We start from the raw sequence: 24031 nt of genomic DNA on the forward strand, positions 1-24031 counted from the left end.
GTAACAATATAATATAGCACAGCTATAGTAACAATATAATATAGCACAGCTATCGTAACAATATAATATATACCATAAAATGCAGGTAATGTCACGCCCATAATATATTACAAGCAACAGCGGACAGGTAATATAATTTAGGAGTAACTACAATACAGAGTGATGCTAGTGCAATGTAAGTCATATACTAGAGGAAATATAATGCATGTGGTTCTGGTGTAAAATAGTTTGATAGTTAATAAGGTGACCACGAGCTGGCCAGTTCCAATTGCTGAGCCCAGCAATTGATTGAAGTTATTTGACCAATAGCAAATCAGCTCCTATTAAGTGATTACAAATCTCTTGGAAAAAATGCTATCATGTGAATGTCTCTACTTTCCAGTGGTTCAACTCAAGCGCGGGTAACTTTTACATGGAAATGAATATCCTTCCTTACAGCTGGCTGTCACGTTTCATTCTATTGCCTAACAGCAAAATTAAACAAACGGTGGGTGACTGCTGGCATTCATTGAACTTTTTGTAAAATGTTTCAAATTTAAAGTTTCATTAAAATTAAAGTTAAGCTTTTGCTAAACTACTTTTCAGCGATTAGCAAAAAGCAATTAGCAAAAAGGCAATTAGCAAAAAGCATTTGCCAATCATTTGTAATCATCAGCTTTTATGCTCTAAGCAATGATATACAGCCCCCAAGGATAGCCGACGGCTCTCATATGGGCGGGGTTTAATGATGGAGCTCTATTGGGATGAACCCGAACACGGCACCCGAACAAACAAATATACTGAATAAAAGCCCTTGTAAATTTACAAATATTATGAACTATAGTGGTTATTTTACTTATCTGGTGAATTCACTTTGTTGTCAAATAAATATAGTATCCCAATATTGTCACCATTATGATCAGTCAGTTGCCATTCGCAAGCATTCGTTATATAATAGTCACTATCGTAAAATAGCTCAAATTCGGTTTTGTATTTAGATTTTGAGTATGAAAACTACACTGCACAGCTTTGCCTGCTCTCCCATCTTATTGGCCAGGTAAAACAATGCGATAACGATGAAAGACTTTGTCATTTTATATTAGGGGTGGCAAAATATTAATCAAAAACTAGGAAAAAAAGCCGTTGTTCGGGTAAATTATATTTAACTTTAAGCATATACTACAACCTTTACAAATTTTAAAATTACTAAATGTAGGTAATTTAAAATGTCTTATTTTGTATGGATGTATTATTTTGGTTGGGTATCACCCCTATATTGTAGAAATTCAAGGTTTGCTATTGTGAACCGCGGGTCTACTGACTGAATGAGCTAATGAAACGATAACAGCGAGTCGTGTTTTTCAAAACCTAACAAGGCAATGCGATCGCCCCGCGAAAGTTGTGTTAGCTCCGAAACCCAGGCTAGCATAATCCTAACAGAGCTCCATCATTAAACCCCGCCCATACGACAGCCGTCGGCTATCCTTGGGGGCTGTATATCATTGCTCTAAGGGAGCCGGGATTAGCTAGTCAGAAGCCTTCATGACAAGACTAGGAGTAATACCTGGAAAAGTGGTCGAGGATTTGCGGTTTAACTACTAATCGTCCGAGGAAAAATATTGCAAAAAGTGGTTGCATAATTCTAGATGAATTTTCTAACTGACAAGATTTGAATTAGCGCTGCTTCTACTCACTCAAGTATCTCTTTACAGATATCCGTCACTTTCCTAGCGTTACGGATGATCTTTGCACCTTCGGCATTGAACTCCTCCGCATTGCTCTCTATCTTCCTCATGTCAAACATTATGGAGCTGATTCTTCTGCAAAAGTGCGACAACAAACAATCAAAGATGATCACATCGTAGCTTATGATGCCATGTGACCTGGTAAACATAACTGCGCAGTAAAGAGGTACAGTTCCATACAAACAATAACCAAGCCTATATTCAGCAAAAAAGCGTTAGACAATGTTTAAAAAACTGCCTTAGAATCAAACTAAGGGAGAGCTGTACCTGTAAAAGCCGGAGTCGAGACGTGCTCGTATAGTGGATAGGTCCATGGGATATGCAATATAGAGGGCATAACCATCGACTTTATTCAGATCTACGGGGGCATTGAACTGTTCGGACACGCTGTAACCCATCAGCTGCAAAAAACTCATGCATATAAATTAAGAGGCCAGGGATGATAAGACCAGAAATCGCTAACAGCATACATCCCCAGCCAACCCGGCAGACAAGATAGTCACCTGTGCTAAACAAATGAAGAACGACTTCACTTGAAAAACAGTTTTTACCTGTTCAAGACACTCGGATATTCTAGAACATTCTTCTTGTTGGCCGTGCTCGGGCCACTCATGCGCAGCAGGCAAATACTGCAAACTGGCATGGTCTTCCTCCGTCACTTCAGCTCCGTTGAGCTTCGCATCAGGCGCTGAATAACACATAGTACTGAAGCCATTTTTTGCATTCTGAAAAATGGTTAATGGGAGGTGACTCCATGTATCGACAGCCTCAACCCTTGCATGGTATAATCATGCTGCATTTTCTGATTCATTTGGCCGCCAGAAATACACTAGCATTCTATCAGATCAAGATTCTACAAGTGCCAATGGCACTTGTAGTCCACTCATCTGCGCGCTACTGTCACATAGTAATGCTATGACCACCTGTACACCACTGTCATTTGTACACCCACTGCCATTTGTACACCACTGCCATTTGTACACCACCGTCACTTATGCAACACTGTCACTTGTGCAACACTGTCACCTGTTCAACACTGTCACCTGTGCAACACTGTCACCTGTGCAACACTGTCACTCGTACAACGCTGTAGCCATAAGTGACAGGTCGGGGTTAGGTCGCATATAGCTCTAAGAGAATATGTATGATAAGGACATGCATACCACAAGAGAGCTTTTTACTCCAAATGATAATATTAAATCAATTACTTTTACAAATATTGCACCTTAGTAGCTGCAATGGTTTAAAGATATGATTAATCTTTATGTTAATAAAGATTAATCGATTCACAACATTTCAACATTTTCATTGATTGGAAGGTAAAAGAGAAGATTGCAATTAATAAGAGACAATATAAAGGAAGATTCAGAATATTACATTTGAGCAGGGATAATTTCCTTAAAAATATACCACCCATGTGACTCAGTGTTGAAAATTACACAGTGGATCCAAGACTTAATTATTATTATTTGTAAACAAGCTGACTTGAGGCTTGTATGACAAGCAAAACCATTAAAATGGCTCTAGCCATTTACCTGTTTAGCAGACAAACTACAAATTCACAAAAACTCAAAGTCCTGCAAAACCAGACAGCAATTATGTATTTTTTAACCATGAATATAAGCACACTTCCATATTTAAAGCACATAAATTACATAATTTTTTTATTATATAGTTCAATACATCAGAGTCTTGGCTTCGAATGAGCCTATATTTAATACACAAAGAATAATAGAACTATGAAAAACAGGGTGTCAAAAGTATGTCCTGCAATAAACACTTGGCTGCGGTTCCCACAATGTGATATCACAATTATTATTTAGCCCTAGGCAGTCGATCCCTTTCGCTGCCATTGAGGCTGCGCTCTTCTGTGACAATCGGTGCTGTTAAACCCGGAGAGCGCTAATAATCAACTAGGATTCTAGTTTATCAACAATGGCCGAGGATCGTGCTAACGCCCGACCAATACAAACACATCATTACACATGTTCTGGGTTAATTAATTATGCTTCAATAAATATACTGTCGCTGATAAAGGTAATAAAATCACATCGATTAAATTGCGACCTGAGGTTGCGTGGCCCTAGGACGATATGCCAATCGCACATTCGGAGATCACGCAATGCTCGAAATTAATTAGTCTCAACATCACAATAAAACGAGAGGGCTAGTGCATAATATCATAGTGTGGTGCTTGAAATCTGAGTTATTTATCATAAAAATAATCTGTACATGGAGAACTAATGAAACTGATTTCTTTGTCATCTTCATTGGTTCTCTGAAGTTGTCCTATCTTCGCCTGCCACTAGCGTCATTATCGTAGTTGATAAATATAAGCAGTAAGCAATAAAATAGGCGGTAAGAGCACACAACACCGCATATGAAAATTGTGACGTCACAATTTTTGAGTTTATACCGTTGAACATTTCTGCGGTAGAGCTCTGGGGAAATCCTATAAACACCAACCAACGTCTGTCTCACCATGTCAAACAATGGCTCATTCGAAAGCTGAGGCTCTGATGTATTGAAATATGTAATAAAAAAATTATGTAATTGATGTGCTTTAAATATTTGCACACCACTCGTAATCTTTTCCATTTTCTTTTTTCAAATCAATTTATGTACTAACGACTCACCGTCATCAGTGAGGGGCTCTAGATCCCAGGGACTCATTTTCTCTGTGCTTCCATCGTCCCACCTGCCAGAGATGAGGCAAATTAGACAGGAACTACATGCACTTTTGCTCACAGCTAGTTAACAATGGACAAAGGTAACTTAATCACATACTATGAATATCAATGTTTGTGTTTTCCTGTGTTTATGCAATGCAGGAGCTACCCAACTCCCTCCGTCAAAGATTTAAAGGCATTTGTTTGCTCACACATTAGCAAAACTGGGATGAAGAAATCCTAAAAATATTTAAGGCGCTATTTCAGTTACCCGCGCCTTTTCAGTTACCCGCGCCTTTTCAGTTACCCGCGCCTTTTCAGTTACCCGCGCCTTTTCAGTTACCCGCGCCTTTTCGGTTACCCGCGCCTTTTCGGTTACCCGCGCCTTTTCGGTTACCCGCGCCTTTTCAGTTACCCGCGCCGTTTCAGTTACCCGCGCCGTTTCAGTTACCCGCGCCGTTTCAGTTACCCGCGCCGTTTCAGTTACCCCCGCGCCGTTTCAGTTACCCCCACGCCGTTTCAGTTACCCCCACGTCATTTCAGTTACCCGCGTCATTTCAGTTATCTGCGTCATTTCAGTTACCCGCGCCATTTCAGTTACCCGCGTCATTTCAGTTATCCGCGCCATTTCAGCTATCCGCGTCATTTCAGTTACCCGCGTCATTTCATTTACATGCGTCAAAAAAATTTGATAATCAAAAGAAAATTCTTCCTAAGTTTCTTATTATTGATTATTATTTAGGAACTAAAGTTAAACCTCTATAAACCATGCATTTCATAGAAACCTCTATAGACCATGTATTCGACAAAGACATCTATAATAGACGACTATATACTCACGTGACTTGAAGGCAGAGGAATTGACTCTCCCGCTGGTCGTGTTCAAATGGAACATGAGCTGTCACAGAACCAGTGTACCATTTTTTATCAATTATAGACCGGAAGTTGTCTCCTCTTTGCCAGTTACGCTGCTGAGACGTTGCAAAGAACTGGCGCAAGACTAGAAAGTCGATAACACCCTCCATGTCATGGTACCTGCAGACACCATCAAAATACATTGATTGGAATACAACAACTGGAAGAATCCATCATACAAACTCCCCACTTCCTTGAGCAGTTCAACCTTGTACAGAGTGAATGAAAAAGAGTGAGGACAGTGGTTAATAGCCAAGGTACCGGTAATACTATGTCACTACAGTAGACGCTCCTACAAAGTAGACGCTCCTACAAAGTATACCTTCTATAACATAAATTCCTGGTAACGCAAAAAATTTATCTGAGGTTTTTGCTTCCCACCACGTAAAAAATTCCATATAACGTGAAGTGTCCATAGGGCGGAGCTCTCAAATTTAGTTAGAACATTAATTTATCTCGCTGGACTTGCAGAAGAAAAATGACATTCGTATAGCATTACAAATATTATATACACAACTTTCAAAACAATCCATCAGATCGATAGATCGTCAGATATGTCGACAAAACAGAGCATAGGGTAGCTGCGCAATTGCTCATGAATACAAAGGTGATCGTTTGGTGCAGGTGTTACAGCGTCAGTTCACCAATTCGAATGTTAGAATCATCCAAAGTTCTCTTCTATCCTAGCCTTGACCCCTGCATACAGATAGGTGACGAGCAAGCAGTACCGCCTTTTTGCAAAATGTTCTCTTGTTTTGCTTTGTGGTAGACGTATAAAATATTTGTTATTAGTTTTAAAATTGCAGAGTAAACTGCTGCTTAGAAAAATATGCAGACAAACGTCGTAGACAAACCCCATCAACTTATCATAGAATTACTGCAATCTATGGTCTATAAAACAAGTGAATTTGATCAAAAAAAGAGAAAAGTTGTCGTTACAAACTAATAATGCTGCAGTTACAGAACCGCCCACAAACTAAAAATGTTAAGTCAAGTTTTTCCTTTTTGCGTAAACAAAGGGGTAGTTTAGAAAGATCTCGCAACGGTTTAGGCAATTTACATGTATTATACTGTTCTTATAACGTATAATCCCTATAACATAAATGTTACCAGAAGGGATATTTACATTGAAGTAGCGCATACTGTAGTAGTATTTCTGGAGCTCAGCAGACCAAAGCTTTGGCTTCATAAGGTAGCTGTTTTTGGACAGCATTTTTAAAGCACATAAATTACTTAATTTTTTTATTGTATATTTCAATACATCAGAGTCTTGGCTTTCGAATGAGCTATTGTTTGCCATGGTGAAACAGACGTTGGTTGGTGTTTATAGGATTTCCCCAGAGCTCTACCGCAGAAATGTTTACTGGCATAGGCTCGGAAATTGTGACATCACAATTTTCATATGCAGTGTTATGTGCTCTTACCGCCTATTTTATTGCTTACCGCTTATATTTATCAACTACGATAATGACGCTAATGTCAGGCGAAGATAGGACAACTCCAAAGAACCAATGAAGATGAAAAAGGAATCAGTGTCATTAGTTTTCCATGTACAGATTATTTCTATGATAAATAACTTAGATTCCAAGCACCATACTATGTTTTCCCGATGATATTATGCACTAGCCCTCTCATTTTATTGTGATGTTGAGGGTCGCGACTGAGACTAATTAGTTTCAAGCATTGCGTGATCTCGCAAAAGTGCGATTGACATAGTCCTAGGGCCATGCAATCGCAGGTCACAATTTCATCGATGTAATTTCATTACCTTTATCAACGACAGTACATTTATTGAAACATAATTAATTAACCCAGAACATGTGTTTGAATTGGTCGGGCGTTAGCATGATCCCCGGGCATTGTTGATTATCTAGAATCCTAGTTTTTTATTAGCGCTCTCTGGGTTTATTAGCACCGATTGTCACAGAAAAGCGCAGCCTCAATGGCAGCGAAGGAGATCGACTACCTAAGGCTAAATAATAATTGAGACATCACAATTTGAGAACCTGAACCAAGTGTTTGTTTATTGCAGGACATACTTTTGACACCCTGTTTTTCATAGTTCTTTTATTCTTTGTATTGAATATAGGCTCATTCGAAAGCCAAGACTCTGATGTATTGCAATATATAATAAAAAAATTATGTAATTTATGTGCTTTAAGACAAAATTTTAAATTCTACACAAACAAGAAACCTTTACAACACACTACATTGTCCGCCGCCACGAAAGGTCAACGATTTACAGCAAGCACAAGTTCAGAGGGTAGACTTACATACTAGTAGACTTACTTACTAGTAGACTTACTTACTAGGAGACTTACTTACTAGTAGACGGTACACCATATTAATTCTCAAGCAAATCTTGAGTTGTCCAAGAAAAGATAGCTTAACAACACTCAAAATAACTCTCAATAAAATGTTGTAAATCTTGATATAGTATAAATGCCTACAACGTACTTAACGGTGAAGCAGGTGCCAGTAGACTTGCCCGTGTCAGGGAATATAGTGTTGAGCTTAAGACAGCAGAGACGTGTCAGCCTCGTCCCTTGAATCTCAAACTTGATACCAGTGACTCGAGCTAATTCTTGCACCTGGCAAAAAAACTTGCTGCTATATCACTAAATGAAACAGACAAAAACGCGGGTAGTCACAGTGCATATAGTTGCAGATTCTTTAATTTTGGTACCTGTTCATGATTTACATGTAACTCCCTCTAGAGTTTAAAAGACAAATATTGTGACTTGCCCCCCTGAATAGCTCAAAGCAAATGCACCAAGACTTTTCTCCTTTGTAAGATTGAGCAGTAAGACGTTGATGTCCTTCAAACGTTGATGTCACTCCCAATAAGCAGGAAGTGACATCAACGTTTGAAGGAAGGAAATCACTTAAAAATAAAGCCTCTATGAATTTGCGAGAAAGACTTTCATTACAAGTGGTCCATGCAATTACAGGTGGCCCATGCAATTACAGGTGGCCCATGCAATTACAGGTGGCCCACACAATTACAGGTGGCCCACGCAATTACAGGTAGCCCACGCAATTACAGGTGGCCCACGCAATTACAGGTGGCCCATGCAATTACAGGTGGCCCATGCAATTACAGGTGATCCATGCATTTACAGGTGGCCCATGCAATTACAGGTGATTCATGCCATTACAGGTGGCCCATGCAATTACAGGAGGTCCATGCAGTCTAATAAAAAACTATAAAGAGAGGAGCGGGTACCTTGAGGTGAGGAACTCTGTCCCAAGGTAAATTCTTGGGCTCGTACAGCTTTTCTTTCATCACCTCCTCAACGTAGAGCTTGTGGCCCTGGTAAAAGTACATGACCTCATCGCCCATTTGAGGAAAGTACGGAGAACGATGTGGTTGGTCAGTTGTCAGCCACTCGGGTAAGATATTTGGATCTCTTCTCTCTCCGTCAGTCGAGTCCTCTGTCATACTTGAATTTAATTGCTCTGTCAATTTCTGCATACGACAACAAACTACTAGTCACCTCCTCCTTGAACACACTCGATCTTCCTCTGAGTATTGACAAGTATAGATTGGGAGAGAACAACTCACAAACATGTGTACTTGTGAAGTAAATAATAATAAATTTATTTCATTGCGATAGCCCAGAATCTAGCACTTCAAAACAAAATGATTGAATTAAAGCATCTCATGAACCTGTTAAATGGTTCAATAGTATAAAATAACTAAACTGACAAGCCACAAGCTATAAATTTTTAAAAGCAGGCATTTACTCGGCATATACACACTACACATATTTGCCTAATGCCATTTCTACAGTAAGAACCACTATGTATGTCTATGGCCATACCGACCTGTGCCCGTCGTCGAGCTCTCTTCGCTCGACTGTATGGCTGACGACGCTGACTAGACAGAGTTTTAGAAGTCGATTTGGAGATTGACTCGGGACTTGGGCTGAGTGATTTAAATGTGACGGTTTTGCGTCCACTCTTCCTCGAGGGAGGCTGAAGGTTGGTCTTGTTGTCGACCTCCCAATCGGAATACTCTGAACTGTCTGCCAAATCACTCGGAGAGCTTGATACTCCATAACTTCAAGAGTAGATTGGCATCGATAATTTGATAAGCTTCATCACAGACACGTGACAAAAGGTTTAAGATAAGGAGGTTTATCCATCTACGCATATGGAGTCTTATAAGAAAACAACTCCAAAGAAGTACATTTGCATAGATGATATTATTGCGATATGGTTTATTACAAAAACGTGAATAAAAGTTTTAAAAGACATACTGAGACTCGTGTATGGGCATTAGCATCATCAGAAGACAACTCCTGACATTCAGAGCACACTAAATAACTAATGATAAACTAATGATTGTAACCCTAAACCTTACACGCGCTGTTACACTTTTATATAATAAGACATGCCTTTAGTTTACCTAGATTATGCTAGCTCAATCCTCAGTGTGAAGGAAGTCAATAGATTTTGCAGATTAGGTTTAAACCATATTTATTTCAAAGAAATATTTATTTGTTTAACAGTTTTTATGTTAGCCAAAGCTTAATTAGAATGACTATTTAATACATCTATCATTTCATAAATTATTAATTTCGGAATGTTGAAAACAGGATATGCAAATTTTTCACCAAAAAGCTAACACAAAACCTAATTTTTTATTTAAAATTGAATTACAAAGTCCCTCCAAGTTTATTGCATAGTTTACCTTTAGCAAGACCGCGGTCAGACAACTCCAGCGTTTGACACCAACAAATGATATTTTACAATTTCTTCAATATGAAAGCAAAGAAATGAATAGAGATCAATGCATAAATGATCAAAGCTGGAAATAAAAAGGTTGGTTAACAGCAAAGTTGTCTTCACCCCCAGAGCAGCTGATCTACATTTTTCATCCATCTTAATTCCTCACCAATAATATTATTATACATCTTTTTAAACAGAAAATATATTAAACTATTTCATTGCATGAAAAAAAGTGCAAAAATCTTTCAGTGAATTTTGAAGATGAAAAAAAAACAAACGAAGAGTCGGGTTGCATTCTAATATTGTCCACACTCTGCACAAGCTCTCTACGCACGCACTCTACGCACGCACTCCACACACATGCATACACTTCTGAGATGCCATCAACCTTGCTAAACAGCCAGCCCTCTCTACAGTGAACTCATGTTCTCTACAATAAGTAATGTCTGCCAACCTGCCGCCATCAGACTGCATCCCGTCTGTGGCACGTGTTCTTCGAGCTCTCACATTTCTTGCCTCTCCTTCGGATGAGCTGTCTCCGCTTAGTGATGGAGTGGATAACCTCTGCATCTCTTCATCACTTTCTAAGTCTAAGCAATGAAAAGTAAGTTGCGGAAAACCTCCAATTCAGTGCAACCTCTAATTGAACGCCACCTCTATTTGACCACCGCTTTGACATTCTTTGATCATTACAAAAGTAGAATAGCGAGTGATCAAACGAAAAATGTCCACGAAATTGAACAAATAATGACGCAGTTACATCCATAAAAATTCTTTAGTTGTTGCTCTTTGTATGGAAGTCTGTTTCCCAACTTCAAAACTTTTTGGTTTTTTGTTAAAACTTTGAATGCAACACCATAGATATAATTAATAACTGTGTAAGGCTAATAGTAACTCATTGTTAACGCAGTCTTGATACTTCGACTTATGTGAACAATAGTTTACATTTACCATAGTCTATGAATGACTAGTTTGAAGCTAACAGCTCTGCTTAGCGCCCATGCGGCTAAATTTTTATAATGTGCTAAATGCACCGCATAAAATATCTGCTCGGCCAAAAAATTGTTTGAACGCTAATATCGACTAGTTCAGCAGTGCAGAGGAAGAGTTGAGGTCGGAAGACATTGTGTAAGGTATTGGACAATCAGAAAATGTTTGTTCCATCGAAAGCAACAATCAGAACGCAACTGGCCGAGCAAACGATACAAAGATTTGTTTCAAAAATGTTAATTTTTGTTTCTGCGTGTATTATAAATATGGTTTGTTTATGCGACTTGTTTTTTAATATATATATTAGTAGCATTTGCCAGATTATTATTATATAATTTATAAATGTGCAGATTTATAGCATATTATTTGATAGCATCCTTGTGGTTCTCATAACACGGCTTACAATGGATCAATACTCATAACTCCTCTTCTATTGCACGTGAAAAGGCAGTTTTGGGTGCAAACTGTAGCAAACATATCAGTGAGTGCAAGAGCCTTTATGCAGCATTCTTAAATATAGCAACAAAATGAGAATATGCCATCAAATTTTAAATGAAATAAAAAATTGAACGCTCTAACAATTTGAAATGCAAGGCACAGGCTATAATATAATCGCAGGTTAATTGAAAGCAATAGATATCAACTGGTAGAGATATTTTTCGGCTTCCCAAATCCAATACATATTTATTTAGAGACCTATGACAAGTGGGAGGTAAGTTGGCAGATTTCTTGCATTTAAAATGGTTAATCTCACTCCGCCCGAAAGAGAGGGCAACGTATACGCAATTATTCGCTTTGCCAGTAAAAGAGTGAAATTTATTTTTTTCAAGACTTCTGACAAGCTATTTGAAAAATACAACGCCAGCCTCTATTTGAACGCAAGTCTCTATTTGACAACCACTATAGGGGAAGGGTTGAAAAATAGAGCGCCATGGCATTAAATGGAGGTTTTACGGTAACCATCGAAATTTCATTTGTAGCATCAGAAATAAGTTTGATAAGATACAGTTCTCTCTAATAAAGAAAAATTTAATTACTATAAAATAAAACTGATCGTTACGTTAAAGAAATGTGAATAGGAATATATAGTCAAACATGGATAACTTGCCCTCGGATAGCTCGAACACACGGTTAAATCGAACGGTTTTGTTTGGTCCATTCCCACGTAATGATAAATTTCTTTAGATAACTCGACCTCAACTTTGTTAACTCAAACAGTTTTTTGCCCAGCAAGTATCGAAACGGTTGTTATCGTTTAGAAAATCACTTAATTCCAAGCCATAGAAAGAAACCTCCACTTTTAGTAGTTCATAGGGGTCGTTATTACTATTATCGGCAAAATATTTTTGTCAACGACTTTTCTAAAGGTTTAGTAAAATTTGATTTTTACCAAACATCCGCTTAGCGATGGCCCTTCAGAAGCAAGGAAATGTGAGGTAACCTTCGCATGAACTTCAAGAAAAATCGGCAAAATTGATCTTGGTTAAATCTACTAATAACTACATGGACTTGAGACAGTGATCTGATAACTTGAACGCTCTGATAACTCGAACACTTTCGCTTGGTCCCGTGAAGTTTGAGTTATCCATGTTTGACTGTATATTTATATATACAGTCAACTTTGAACAGATATATATATATATATATATATATCTATATATATATATCTGTTCAAAGTTTATTTCTAATCTCTACCAGCCTCCAGTTGTGAAAATACAAAGTTCTGAAAACTTTGAGCACATTTGAGCACTTTTCAAACTTCATATCGTATGTTGGAAAATTCGAAAGTTGAGCTGATGGTAAGTAGAGACTGGACTCAATTATTACTTTCAGTTCGAAGGCCATGGTAAGGTCACCAAAATTAGGAGAGCATATACCTGTGTCATAGAGAGCCCTCGCAGTTAGACGGTTGGTCGCTGCTTGCTCGCCAGTCAATCGCTCATCTTGTCCGAGAGATGACTGGCCCCTGCGGTCTGGTTGTCTTTTGCGTGTTCTGAGGTACACAGCTTCAAGTGGCGACGTCTGTATCTATATATATATAAATCTTAAAGTCATTGTGTATCTTGAAGTGTGTATATGTGTGTAATTCAGTATGTCCCACTACAACTATTAAAATGAAAAATCCGTAACTTGCAGAAGATTCAGTCTCGAAACCTTCCGTTCACCAAGCAAGTGCCTTACCAATTTAGCTACAGCGAGATTGATGGATTCATTGGGTGATATATGTCATTATGTGGGTAAAAATACGCTACCACTTTCCGTTACTGTGCAACGTTATTCTATGTATTAGTAAGAGCTCACTTAAATTAGCCATTGGCATGATGCCAGGCTAATAGCAAGTGGCATTGTTTATAAGCTGAGTTTATAGTGTGGCATTGCTATCACGGTTTATAAGCTGATTTTTAATACTTGTGCAACACGGGTCATTCCGCTAATAGGGATATAAACCTGATATAATGAAAGCACATTTTTACTAGATATTTACTCAGTCTAGGAGACAGCTATGCTATAAAAACAATTTTCCGTTCAAATATAAATAAGTCTTTTTTACTCTAGCATTGGAGCAGGAAAAGAAAAGGTATTAGGAGGGCTTCCAAAAGGTAACTTAACCATTTCGTTACACAGAGCCACATAGTACAACTTGACAAAGCGTTTGCATATGACAAAAAGCCGCATGATGCCGCATTCGTACAATCGTACAATTCGTACAAATCGTTTCTGATTAGTGAGTAATTAATTAGCCTATCATCTATGTAATTAGCCTATCATATATGTAATTAGCCTATCATATATGTAATTAGCCTATCATATATGTAATTAGCCTAGCATATATGTAATTAGCCTATCATATATGTCATTAGCCAATCATATACAGCGAAACTCGGATAACTCAAACTTCAAGGGACCGAGCAAAAGTGTTCGAATTATCAGAGCACTATCACAAGTCCATGTATTTACTTATTTATTAGTAGATACATGTACATATACAAACTATAATATAAATCAAAAGCACAAATGGCTTGTTTCAAATTAAATGCTTCTAATGTAAAGCTTAAAACGTTTTTATCAAAAAGTATAGAGATTTTATCACTTGAGATTGGTTTGTTGTTTGAGGTGATGTTATTGCCAGGACGTTTTTTAGATTGACATTGGCAAAACTTGATCGTTGCTGAAATGCTCAAAAGAAAAGACATCTTTTTTTTTAGCATTTTACCCACGATCAATTTTGTCGATTTTTCTTGAAGTTTATGCAAAGATTACCTTGCTTTACCTGGGATTCGTTAAGAGCAACACTCCGAGGCAGTTCAATTAAAAGTTTTACGAGGTTTTACGGTACATTGTATATCACTCACGCTTTTTGAATGGATACTTATTGAATGTACACAAGTAATCTGTGTTTAGGTCAAACGATGAATAGTTTTTTTAGCTAAGACAATGTATACGTTTAATTACAACAATTTTTAAAACGTTTTAAATATTCAACATTCCGACGTTGATTCAACACGGAATCAACGTCGGAAAACTATTCATCACGGGCTAGCCGGGTCACGCACTCAAGGATTTTCGCCACGCAAAACAAAAACAACATGCTGTTATTGTTTTGTATGTGCGTGGCGAAAATCCTTGCGCGCGTGACCCGGCTAGCCCGTGCTATTCATCGTATAGCAGGATAAATCAAATTTCACCAAACCTTTAGAAAGGTCGTTGACAAAAATGTTTTGCCGATGGAGGTAATAACGACGCTTATGAATTACGAAAAGTTGAGGTTTACCTCTATGGCTTGGAATAAAGTGATTTTCTAAAGCAATAACAACCGTTTCGGTAGCCGTTGGGTAAAAAACAGTTCGTTATAACAGTGTTGAGTTCGAGTTATATTGAGCCATTTATTATTGCGTGGGAACGGACCAAGCAAATCCAGCCAAGTTAACCATGTGTTCGCTATATCCGAGGGCGAGTTATCCATGTTTCACTGTATGTAATTAGCCTATCATATATGTAATTAGCCTATCACATATGTCATTAGCCTATCATATATGTCATTAGCCTATCATATATGTCATTAGCCTATCATATATGTCATTAGCCTATCATATATGTAATTAGCCTATCATATATGTCATTAGCCTATCATATATGTCATTAGCCTATCATATATGTAATTAGCCTATCATATATGTCATTAGCCTATCATATATGTAATTAGCCTATCATATATGTAATTAGCCTATCATATATGTCATTAGCCTATCATATATGTAATTAGCCTATCATATATGTAATTAGCCTATCATATATGTCATTAGCCTATCATATATGCAACTAAAACAATTCTTTGCATGCGCCGAGTCAATAGAGAATACAGCGAGCCCTCACCATACGACAATCTATTCCAGTGTTGGCATCGTAAGGCAAAAATGTCATTTAGAGGGGTATAAAAACCTATAGTAATTATCTAATTAAAACACCCACGGTAAAAACATCAAAGTTTTATATACTGTACATACTGTTTTATATACTATACATCTTAAAAATTACATAGTATATTAACCTTACTAATTATAGTTACCCTATAGTTACCTACAGTAACTAAAGGGTATTTAGTGGTTATAATCAGTAAGAAAATGTGTAACGTAAACGTATATGTTATACACATACATTTTTATATAGAAATCTATGTTATACGTTTATGTTATACGTATAACATAAACGTATAACATAAATGCTGAATCTAATTTAAATGAATTTGGCTTACCAAACACATACTTGATGCAAAGTTTTGGTATGTATTTTACTAAACCAAACTAATTTTTTCATCGTTTAAAATTTTATCACCGATCCGCTTCCAGTTTCGTTAACACTATAATTTATATTAGAACTATTTCAGGCATTGCGGGAACGATTTTGGCAAATAGCATCTTCATAATTTCGACGTACTCAGCACACCGGACTGCCAAATTTGAACTTCGAGAAAATTTTTTGTTGATTTCGTATAGCGAAAAAAATGTTGTGCGGTGGGAGCGCAAAAAATCATGTTACACATCGGAAGATGAAAAAACCATATAACAGAATAATCGTAACCCGGGGGTGCACTGTATGTTTACAACCCATCCTAATTGTAGTTTCCCTTTGCAAAAACATTTTTTATCGCAATTTCTTTGACCATTTGTGACGCATTATAGTTACGAATTTTCACTAATTTTATTATCTATGGACTATTATGATTATGGACTTTATTATCTAGTGATTTTTAATAAACACTACTAAGAGTTATTCATATTTTTCAATAATAATGCCGTAAACTTCAATAATCATTGACAAATCGAACATACTCATGGTCGTCACAAAAATGTCCGAGCGCATTCTGTAATGCATTTGTGGTATTTTTCATGGCATCAGCTGATGTAAAATGATTTAAAAATGTGTTTAAGCCCAATCTGCAGCAGATTCATGGAATTTTAATGGCGTCAGATGATGTAAAATTGTATGCTGATTAATTTGACATCAAAATATTTTTTTATAGACCGCGTGGTTAAAATTTATGATGATTTATACATGCTCTTGTCAAATACTAAGTTTTGCCGAATATGTAATTATGCCCCTGTAAAGAAATTAATTTGGTAGTGAAAGTAGAGGAGAAAGTTTGAGTTGTCACACCATGATAGATTGAATTAAGTCATAAACCAAAATATTTATAAAATTACCCATCCATTGTAAAGATGTTGGTAACTTCCTAGCCAAAGAGACAACAGAATGGTGCCTAAATGCACAGCTTATACTAACCGACTGATGATCTTTCTCAAAATGAGGCCTCTTGGTGGCTTCCTGAAGATAGCAGCCGCGCTCCCTCTCTGTCACCTCTTGCATGCTCTCCAACGTGCACCTCAATACATCCTCATTCAGACTACTAATCACGTGCCGCAGGTAACCACGAATCTCAGAAGCTGTCAAAGTAAATGGCATTAGACCTCCAGTTCATATGCCTCCTTCCATAAAAGCTGACCAGTCAAAGACTATCAAAGTTTGTAAAAGCTGTTTTTATGTTCTGGTCGAAAAACAAAGATGCTGTCACTGACAATCTGATCAGCAATTGCAGCAATTGCTAAAACAGTATTTAAATGCTTCAAGTATCCATTAGCAAACTATTTAAGGTGAAACAAAGCGAGCAATTTAATGGCTATACCCTAGGATAAAAATTCCTCAATCTGAATATCTAAAAAATTCAACGAACACAAAATACAGGGCTGCCGTGTGTTTGCTGACATATCCAAAGAAAATAAACTGTGTAGAAACTGACCCCTGGATATCGTGGAGAGACTGGTAGAATTATCGGAGGGTATTTGAGGCTGAGGATGGTGGCAGGAAAGAGTGCTAGATGTTGATTGGTCTACAACAAGTACCTACGTCTGCTTACATCTGCATAGATGTAGGAATTCTCTAGTTGAGAAGCAATGCAACTAGACACCACACAACCATCTTTCCAATAACCTGCTTAAACTAAGCACACTTTTATGGTTCATCCAAGCTCGAGCAACTACAATTAACAGAACTGGGTAATATAAAGAGTTGTCCACCCCTCCATTCCCATGACGAACAATTAGTGACTTCCTATTTTTAGCTCACGATGAACAATCTTATATTTGCAGTTTGATTGCCAATCTACTTGAAAAAATTGCTAAGAACCATTCTGTAAATGAATTACGATTTGTGGTATCGACCATACTTGCATTGGTTGGCCGAAGGCCAGCCGTTTGCAAACTCTGTTTGAATTTGCGTGCTCGGGTAAGCAAAGCAAACGCTTTTCAACAATCTTAGGTATAAAGGGTTACAACAATAGAATTCAGGAGATGACAACCTTTTAAAAAGCAAATAATAAATTAATGATCAATAGAGGGATCCATAGAAGGATCCATAATGGTTGAACCCTCATAGACCAGGCAGGAAGTTATGACTGTTTGAAACTCACCTTGAGCTGTGTTTGCGGAATCAGATTGGGATTGCATAGAACTATGAGCGATAGAAGGCTGACTACTGGAACTACCATTTGATTGGCTGCGACATTGTATACAGGCAGCTGATTGGAGTGTTCGAGATGTGAATGGATAAGCGAGTTCCGCAGGGATATCTTGATCCTGTACCTCTCTGTCCCCTACATACAATGCTTGTACAATGAAAACTCTAGCAATTTGAAAGTCTTAATGCAGCACAATGGATGACCTTCAGTTTTCACATTATCAATTGTGTGACATTGAGATCTAATACACATATCTAAGTGACAATTACTAGTGCAAAGTTTGACAAGACTGGCAAGCGTTGGAAAGGAGTGGCAAGTGATTGACATGAACCACGATTGACTTGAATTGTGTTTGACATGAACTACAAGTGTTTGACCAAAACTGCAAGTGTTTGCGAAAAATGGCAAAAGCTTGACCAGAGTGGCAAATGTTTGACATGAGTGACTAGTGTTTGACGAAACTGACAAGTATTTGAAATTTGACAGAGATGATAAGTGTCTGGCAAAAGTGGCAAGTGCTGGGCAAATGACGAGGAGTTTGCACGCAGATTACATGCCATTGACAAGCTGAAAACTTCATGAAATGTTCGCAAGCCTCAGGCATTAGAAAATAAAATAAAGCCTAATCTTGGAATGTGGTCTCACAACCAAATGTTATCAGTTTGTATGTACTACGACTATTTTACTAAGAAGTGTGTAGCAGGAAAAAAATGTTTTACAGATATTTTAGCAAACTTTGTCAACAAACGCTTGTCGATGGCTCTGTTTACACCTCTATGGGAACCTTTAAAAAGCTCTATGAAAAGCTGTGGTTCAAATCGTGGCCTTTCTTGCCCTCATTATCAAATTGATGTTAGTATTAGAATATTGAAGCAATAAAATATAATACACAACAATAATATTTTTATATCACCCCCAAGACTGATGCATTGTGATATTTCAAGATATGAATAACATAAAAAGCTTTCTAACAGTCGTAGCGATTAGACTGCTTTGAGAAGTGATGTTTTGAAGTTTCATAAACTGAGGCTAAGTTTAGTATTTTGTATTGTAATTGGCCTCAATGTGATGGATACATTACAGCAAATTAGGCAGTTGACATGAAATAATTGTTAATATGTCATGTCAACTCACCAGGCACTTCCTGTGTGAGTCTGGACAGGACAGTAGAGGGGTGGTCACACAAGCGCCGAACCGAACTAAATGACGCAAAACGACGTCGCTGTCAGCTGTAAAAAGTTCGGCCGGAGACATTTTTGGCCGAAACGAACCATTTCGGTCCTGCTCGAAATTTCGTGGCCGAACCCTTGCTCTTATTGGCTGGTTAAACTTCTAGCGAGCACGCGTCACATTTCTCCTTACGTGCGCGTGAGCAAAGTTGAAAAAGAAGTGGGACGATACTTTTATTTCGTTAAATAAACAACATGAAGCAATTTACAACAAGACTCACCCAGATTTGTGATTGTGTTGCATAAATGTAAGATGTTGCACTTAAGTTTTACATAAATGTAAGAGAATGGTTGTGATTTTCTTTCGTGTAGAATATAAGTAATGCGTCATATTCATCCCGAAGAAGTATCATTGACTGATTTATTTATGTAAAACCACAGTACTACGATAAAGACTGTTTTTGTTTGTTATGTACTTAGCATAGAAAAACATTCATATGGTAATAAAAAATATGATTATGTTGATGAGAAGGGTTGACAAAATCTTTGTATCGCGTGATTTATTTTGAGCAACTGAACGATCTTCTGATAAATCTGCTGTGTAATCATAATTTATAATTGTTCCTCACAGTTTTTTGTTTACACTAGAAATATTTAACTCAAATACATAAAAAGTACCAATGAAACAGTGTCCTGTCTCTATACGTATGGTATCTAGGAAGCGAAGTGACTTCGGATGCCGTGTGCCATGTGCCACGCACCGAACCAGCCTCCGAACTGAACCTATGTCGGTTCGGTGCTCGTGTGACCACGCCTTATCTTTTTACCAGACTGACTTTAATCGACCTGGTTTCCATTGAACCACTGGCGAGGCATATTTCAAATGCCAGCCAATATAACAATCCCTCTATATTTAATAACGTACCTTTATCCACTTGCTAAATTAATATTGTGACTTTTATACAACAGTCAATTTTATTCCGTACTTCAAAAATTTTCAAGTTGGCATTACTGCTGACAAACAAAAAGTATGACCTTAAATTATATGTGCAAATTTTTTATTTCATTTGAAAAATCCGAATAATTTTGGTTGTAAACAATAATGGTTGATTACATACACCTTTATTTTGCAATAAAAGTGGGTATTACAGGTGAACCTCAGGATATGGTGGTCCTAGGAAAGGATTTTTCAAGTAACAATGTGGAATACAATGTTTTTTTAGTCTCCTGGTTATAGTATTTTCCCCGCCTTACCGTGTGCCCAAAAGATTACTACGATACTGATATGTTATTGGCTGAAATCCCCCACAATGCCTGAGAGCGATATGAGCTATCCGTTGTTTACGCCGAACTAAGAGAAAAATCTTATAAAAAAAATGTGAGCACAATTAATTTAGCAGTCATTTTACACAACTGACATATGATAACTTCGTAAACATTTGCTCCAATTTTGTTCCTCGTCTTAACTGATATCCTCTACGCCAGAATATATAATAATTATTTGTGCTAAACTGCAAATTTCAAAGTTGTCTTCCCTTCCAGAAAAAGCACACAGAGAACTAACCATCTATTAGGTGAAGGATCGTGGCCTTTAGGTACTTCTCAGGCAAGTGTTCTCTGCCAGGTACAAGGCGCTGATATTTAGGTGGATATGGCATGGCATCAACATCTACGAGGAAGGGTGGTGACAAGAGGTGAACGGCCCTCTGTGTTAATTCATCCAGAACATGCCCATTCATGTCACGCAGCAAACCGCGATAGTCCGTGTGAAAGTATAGCTCAGCGGGAATCTGCAGTAGGAGTGCAAAAATGATAGGGAGAAACAGGTGTCTTTCTGAGGAGCGTAACAGCACCTCAGAAAGACGCTGAAAGTGCAGTCATCCTCTAATTGCTGTACTTCATCAGCAAGTGATATTGAATGCTTTTAGTTGGTCACATTAACAACTAGCTGTGCCACCCGGCGATGCCCGTGTAATTGAAGTCTTTGGACAGAAAATTGATTTGTATTTAACATATAACAACAATTATTTAACATTTTCCATTTTAATTTTCAAAGTACATATCATGAGAGAAGTTTGTCGCGTAGTTGAAATAAATTAAGAGAAAAATAAAAACAACTGTAAAGGTTTTAAAACTTTGTCAAACAACTGTACCTTTCAAGCTAGTAGCCTGGCATATTGCCAATGGAAAACTCCACTAAGCTAGTTAATAAGGTTAGGCTTTTCCAATGACGGTAAGCCATGACTTTGAGTCTGCATTGTTGTCCAGCTCAGCTGTTCTAATAATAGCTATAGCCGGATTTCGGACGACACACGGACGGACTTTGAGAAATCTACTATATAAACGGCAATCGTTGTCTATCTGTCTGTGTATCTGTCTGTCCGCTTTATAGAGTACCGTACTTTTCCGACTATTAGCCGCTACTTTTATATAAGGGCCTGTCTATTCTGTGGTTTTTTTCACCGCTAGGGCGCATTAACGGGAATCTCCGGTTAGTACACGCCTCTATTATAATACGTAACCTGCTATTCATCGTAGGGATGGACGATAAATACTGATATGCTAATAGTATGAGTTGTCTTCTCGATATATTGAGTCACCGATAACTCCCAAATATGAGCAGTATAAATAAATTATATGGCGGTCTTTTTTTCGATTCGATCGTACGAAGCAAACTTAATTAATATGAGTAAGTAGTAAAATTAAATTAGTAGTCAATATTAGTAGTGAATTAAATAAAATTTACTAATCTTTAAATAAATTAATGAGTAGTAAATTACATCTAATTAATATTTACTGCCAACGTGTACCGGGAAGGTCATGTGAACATTTGTTTCTTGCAACCACTAGAAAAACGCTGTTCTCTATCTACTATATAAACGGCAATCGTTGTCTGTCTGTTTGATTGAGTGTCCGCCTTATAGAGCGGTCTTTCCTTTTATCGTTGTACGAATTTCGGTCGTACGAAGCGAACTGAATTAATGTGTGTAGTAACAGTAAATAAATTATAGAGCGGTCTTTCTTTTTCCATTCGGTCGAATGAAGCCAACCGAACTAATATGAATACTAAATATCGTAATTTCGTAATATGGACTATTAGCCACTACTTTTCTCTGACGATTTGAGCCAAGCGGCTTATATAAAGGTGTGGCGATTCTGTTGTTTTTCTTTCACCACTCGAGCGCATTAACCGAAATCCCCGGTTAGCACGCTTTTTAAACGGCAAATTTTCTGCCGTGTTTAAAAGCACCTTTCCTGAGTTCTGCGGCCTATACAAAGGTGTCTATACAGCTATACAAATGTACTATTCATTAAATAAAATAAATTAACGAGTAGTTATTTACATGCAATTAATATTTACTGCCAACGTGTACCGAGAAGGTCACGTAAACGTTTGTTTCTTGGAGCCACTGGAAAAACGCATTTCTCACCTACTAAATTTCCACATCAAAAAGGTAAGTGTTTCTTATACGATGTTGTATTGTATATGAATTGCCACCTCTCCACTACTTAATAACGTTGAATTTGCCGCTGTTCATGATAGTGGGTCGTGTTCATTTTCTTCAGCAGCCGAGTTACTAATTTTTTTCCAGCTACGAGTAGGCCTACTGTAACTTACTATTACAGAACTTTCACGAGTACTCCGAGGGTTGCGATACGCTATTGTGAAAAGAAAGAGAGCAGCTGCTATCGACTTACTGTCACCCTGCATCAGCCATGACCAGCTATACGTCGCCTGCTCAAAAGTAGGCACACGCCGAAAACTGTTTCTTCATACGCCCGACAGAAAAACCAAAAATGTTGTCTATCCGCATGTGTTGCGTTGAACTAAGGGAGAGAGAGAGGGAGAGGGGGGAGAAAGGGAGAGGGGGGAGAAAGGGAGAGGGGGGAGAGAGGGAGAGGGGGGAGAGAGAAGGAGGGAGAGAAGGGGAGAGAGAGGGAGAGAGCGAGGAGGAGAGGGGGAGAGAGAGAGAGAAAGGGAGGAGAGAGGGAGAGAAGGGGAGAGAGAGGGAGAGCGAGGAGGAGAGGGGGTGGGGAGAGAGAGAGAAAGAAGGAGAGAGAGGGGGAGAGGGGGAAGAGGGAGGGAGAGAGGGGAGAGAGGGGAGAGAGAGAGAGAGAGGGGAGAGACGGAGAGAGGGGAAAGAGGGAGAGATGGAGAGAGGGAGATGTAACTGCATATTTAGAGTTGTTTTACAGTATGAAAGCCAACTCTCAATAAACCTTATACTGCCCGTGAATCTGTTACTGTAGGCGGGTAATGCAGCTAGTATATATATAGATTAAGATTATACTTGTGCCTATATTTACATGAGAGTTACAACCCTAGGAATGATGCCTCCCACTTACTAAGACATCTACATACAATTGTATCTTTATTACCAAAGAGGCTCAACCATCTCGATCACTCCTTACAGTATAATGCTGGAAGAGGCAGTTGGTTAGGAAACAAAATACTGAGACTAGTCTCTGACCAATCAGAGAAGAAAACCCAATAAGAAACTTTATAATTACATCATCCACGTCTTCCTTAGAAACGATTAGTTCTGCTGCCATTTAACTCTTTCGCTAACTTTCGCTAACGAATTTATTTTTAGCCCTGTCAAAATGTTTTTTTTATTCACACAAATTTTGACATAACGTAATTAATTTTGTGATATCTTGAGAAATAATGAAAATATCCACTCAATTTAACCAACAGGTTGTTGAGAAGAAGATACTTTATTAGAAATTAAATAAAATCTTAAATTAACTTCATTAAAAATGACTACTACTACGACAACAACTACTATTAGCAGTACTACTACTACCGGCAGCACC

At 37.9% G+C, this 24031-nt stretch overlaps 1 protein-coding gene across 1 annotated transcript in view; it reads right to left on the reverse strand.

Annotated features, from left to right (window-relative positions):
* The window catches only part of LOC137403722 (bromodomain and WD repeat-containing protein 1-like), a 65178-nt gene that overhangs the window by 22111 nt on the left and 19036 nt on the right, over nucleotides 1–24031 (reverse strand). Inside the window, exons 14-27 of the mRNA XM_068089738.1 lie at nucleotides 20778–21003; nucleotides 17997–18179; nucleotides 17328–17417; nucleotides 16814–16974; nucleotides 12910–13060; nucleotides 10497–10632; nucleotides 9137–9371; nucleotides 8535–8777; nucleotides 7766–7899; nucleotides 5234–5428; nucleotides 4361–4422; nucleotides 2276–2412; nucleotides 1992–2125; nucleotides 1674–1799 (exon numbers count right to left, since the gene is read on the reverse strand). Of these exons, the coding sequence (XP_067945839.1) occupies nucleotides 1674–1799; nucleotides 1992–2125; nucleotides 2276–2412; nucleotides 4361–4422; nucleotides 5234–5428; nucleotides 7766–7899; nucleotides 8535–8777; nucleotides 9137–9371; nucleotides 10497–10632; nucleotides 12910–13060; nucleotides 16814–16974; nucleotides 17328–17417; nucleotides 17997–18179; nucleotides 20778–21003 (2213 nt within the window). The remainder of the gene's footprint in view (nucleotides 1–1673; nucleotides 1800–1991; nucleotides 2126–2275; nucleotides 2413–4360; nucleotides 4423–5233; nucleotides 5429–7765; nucleotides 7900–8534; nucleotides 8778–9136; nucleotides 9372–10496; nucleotides 10633–12909; nucleotides 13061–16813; nucleotides 16975–17327; nucleotides 17418–17996; nucleotides 18180–20777; nucleotides 21004–24031) is intronic.

This window comes from Watersipora subatra, chromosome 9, assembly GCF_963576615.1.
Source record: "Watersipora subatra chromosome 9, tzWatSuba1.1, whole genome shotgun sequence".
NCBI lineage: Eukaryota > Metazoa > Bryozoa > Gymnolaemata > Cheilostomatida > Watersiporidae > Watersipora > Watersipora subatra.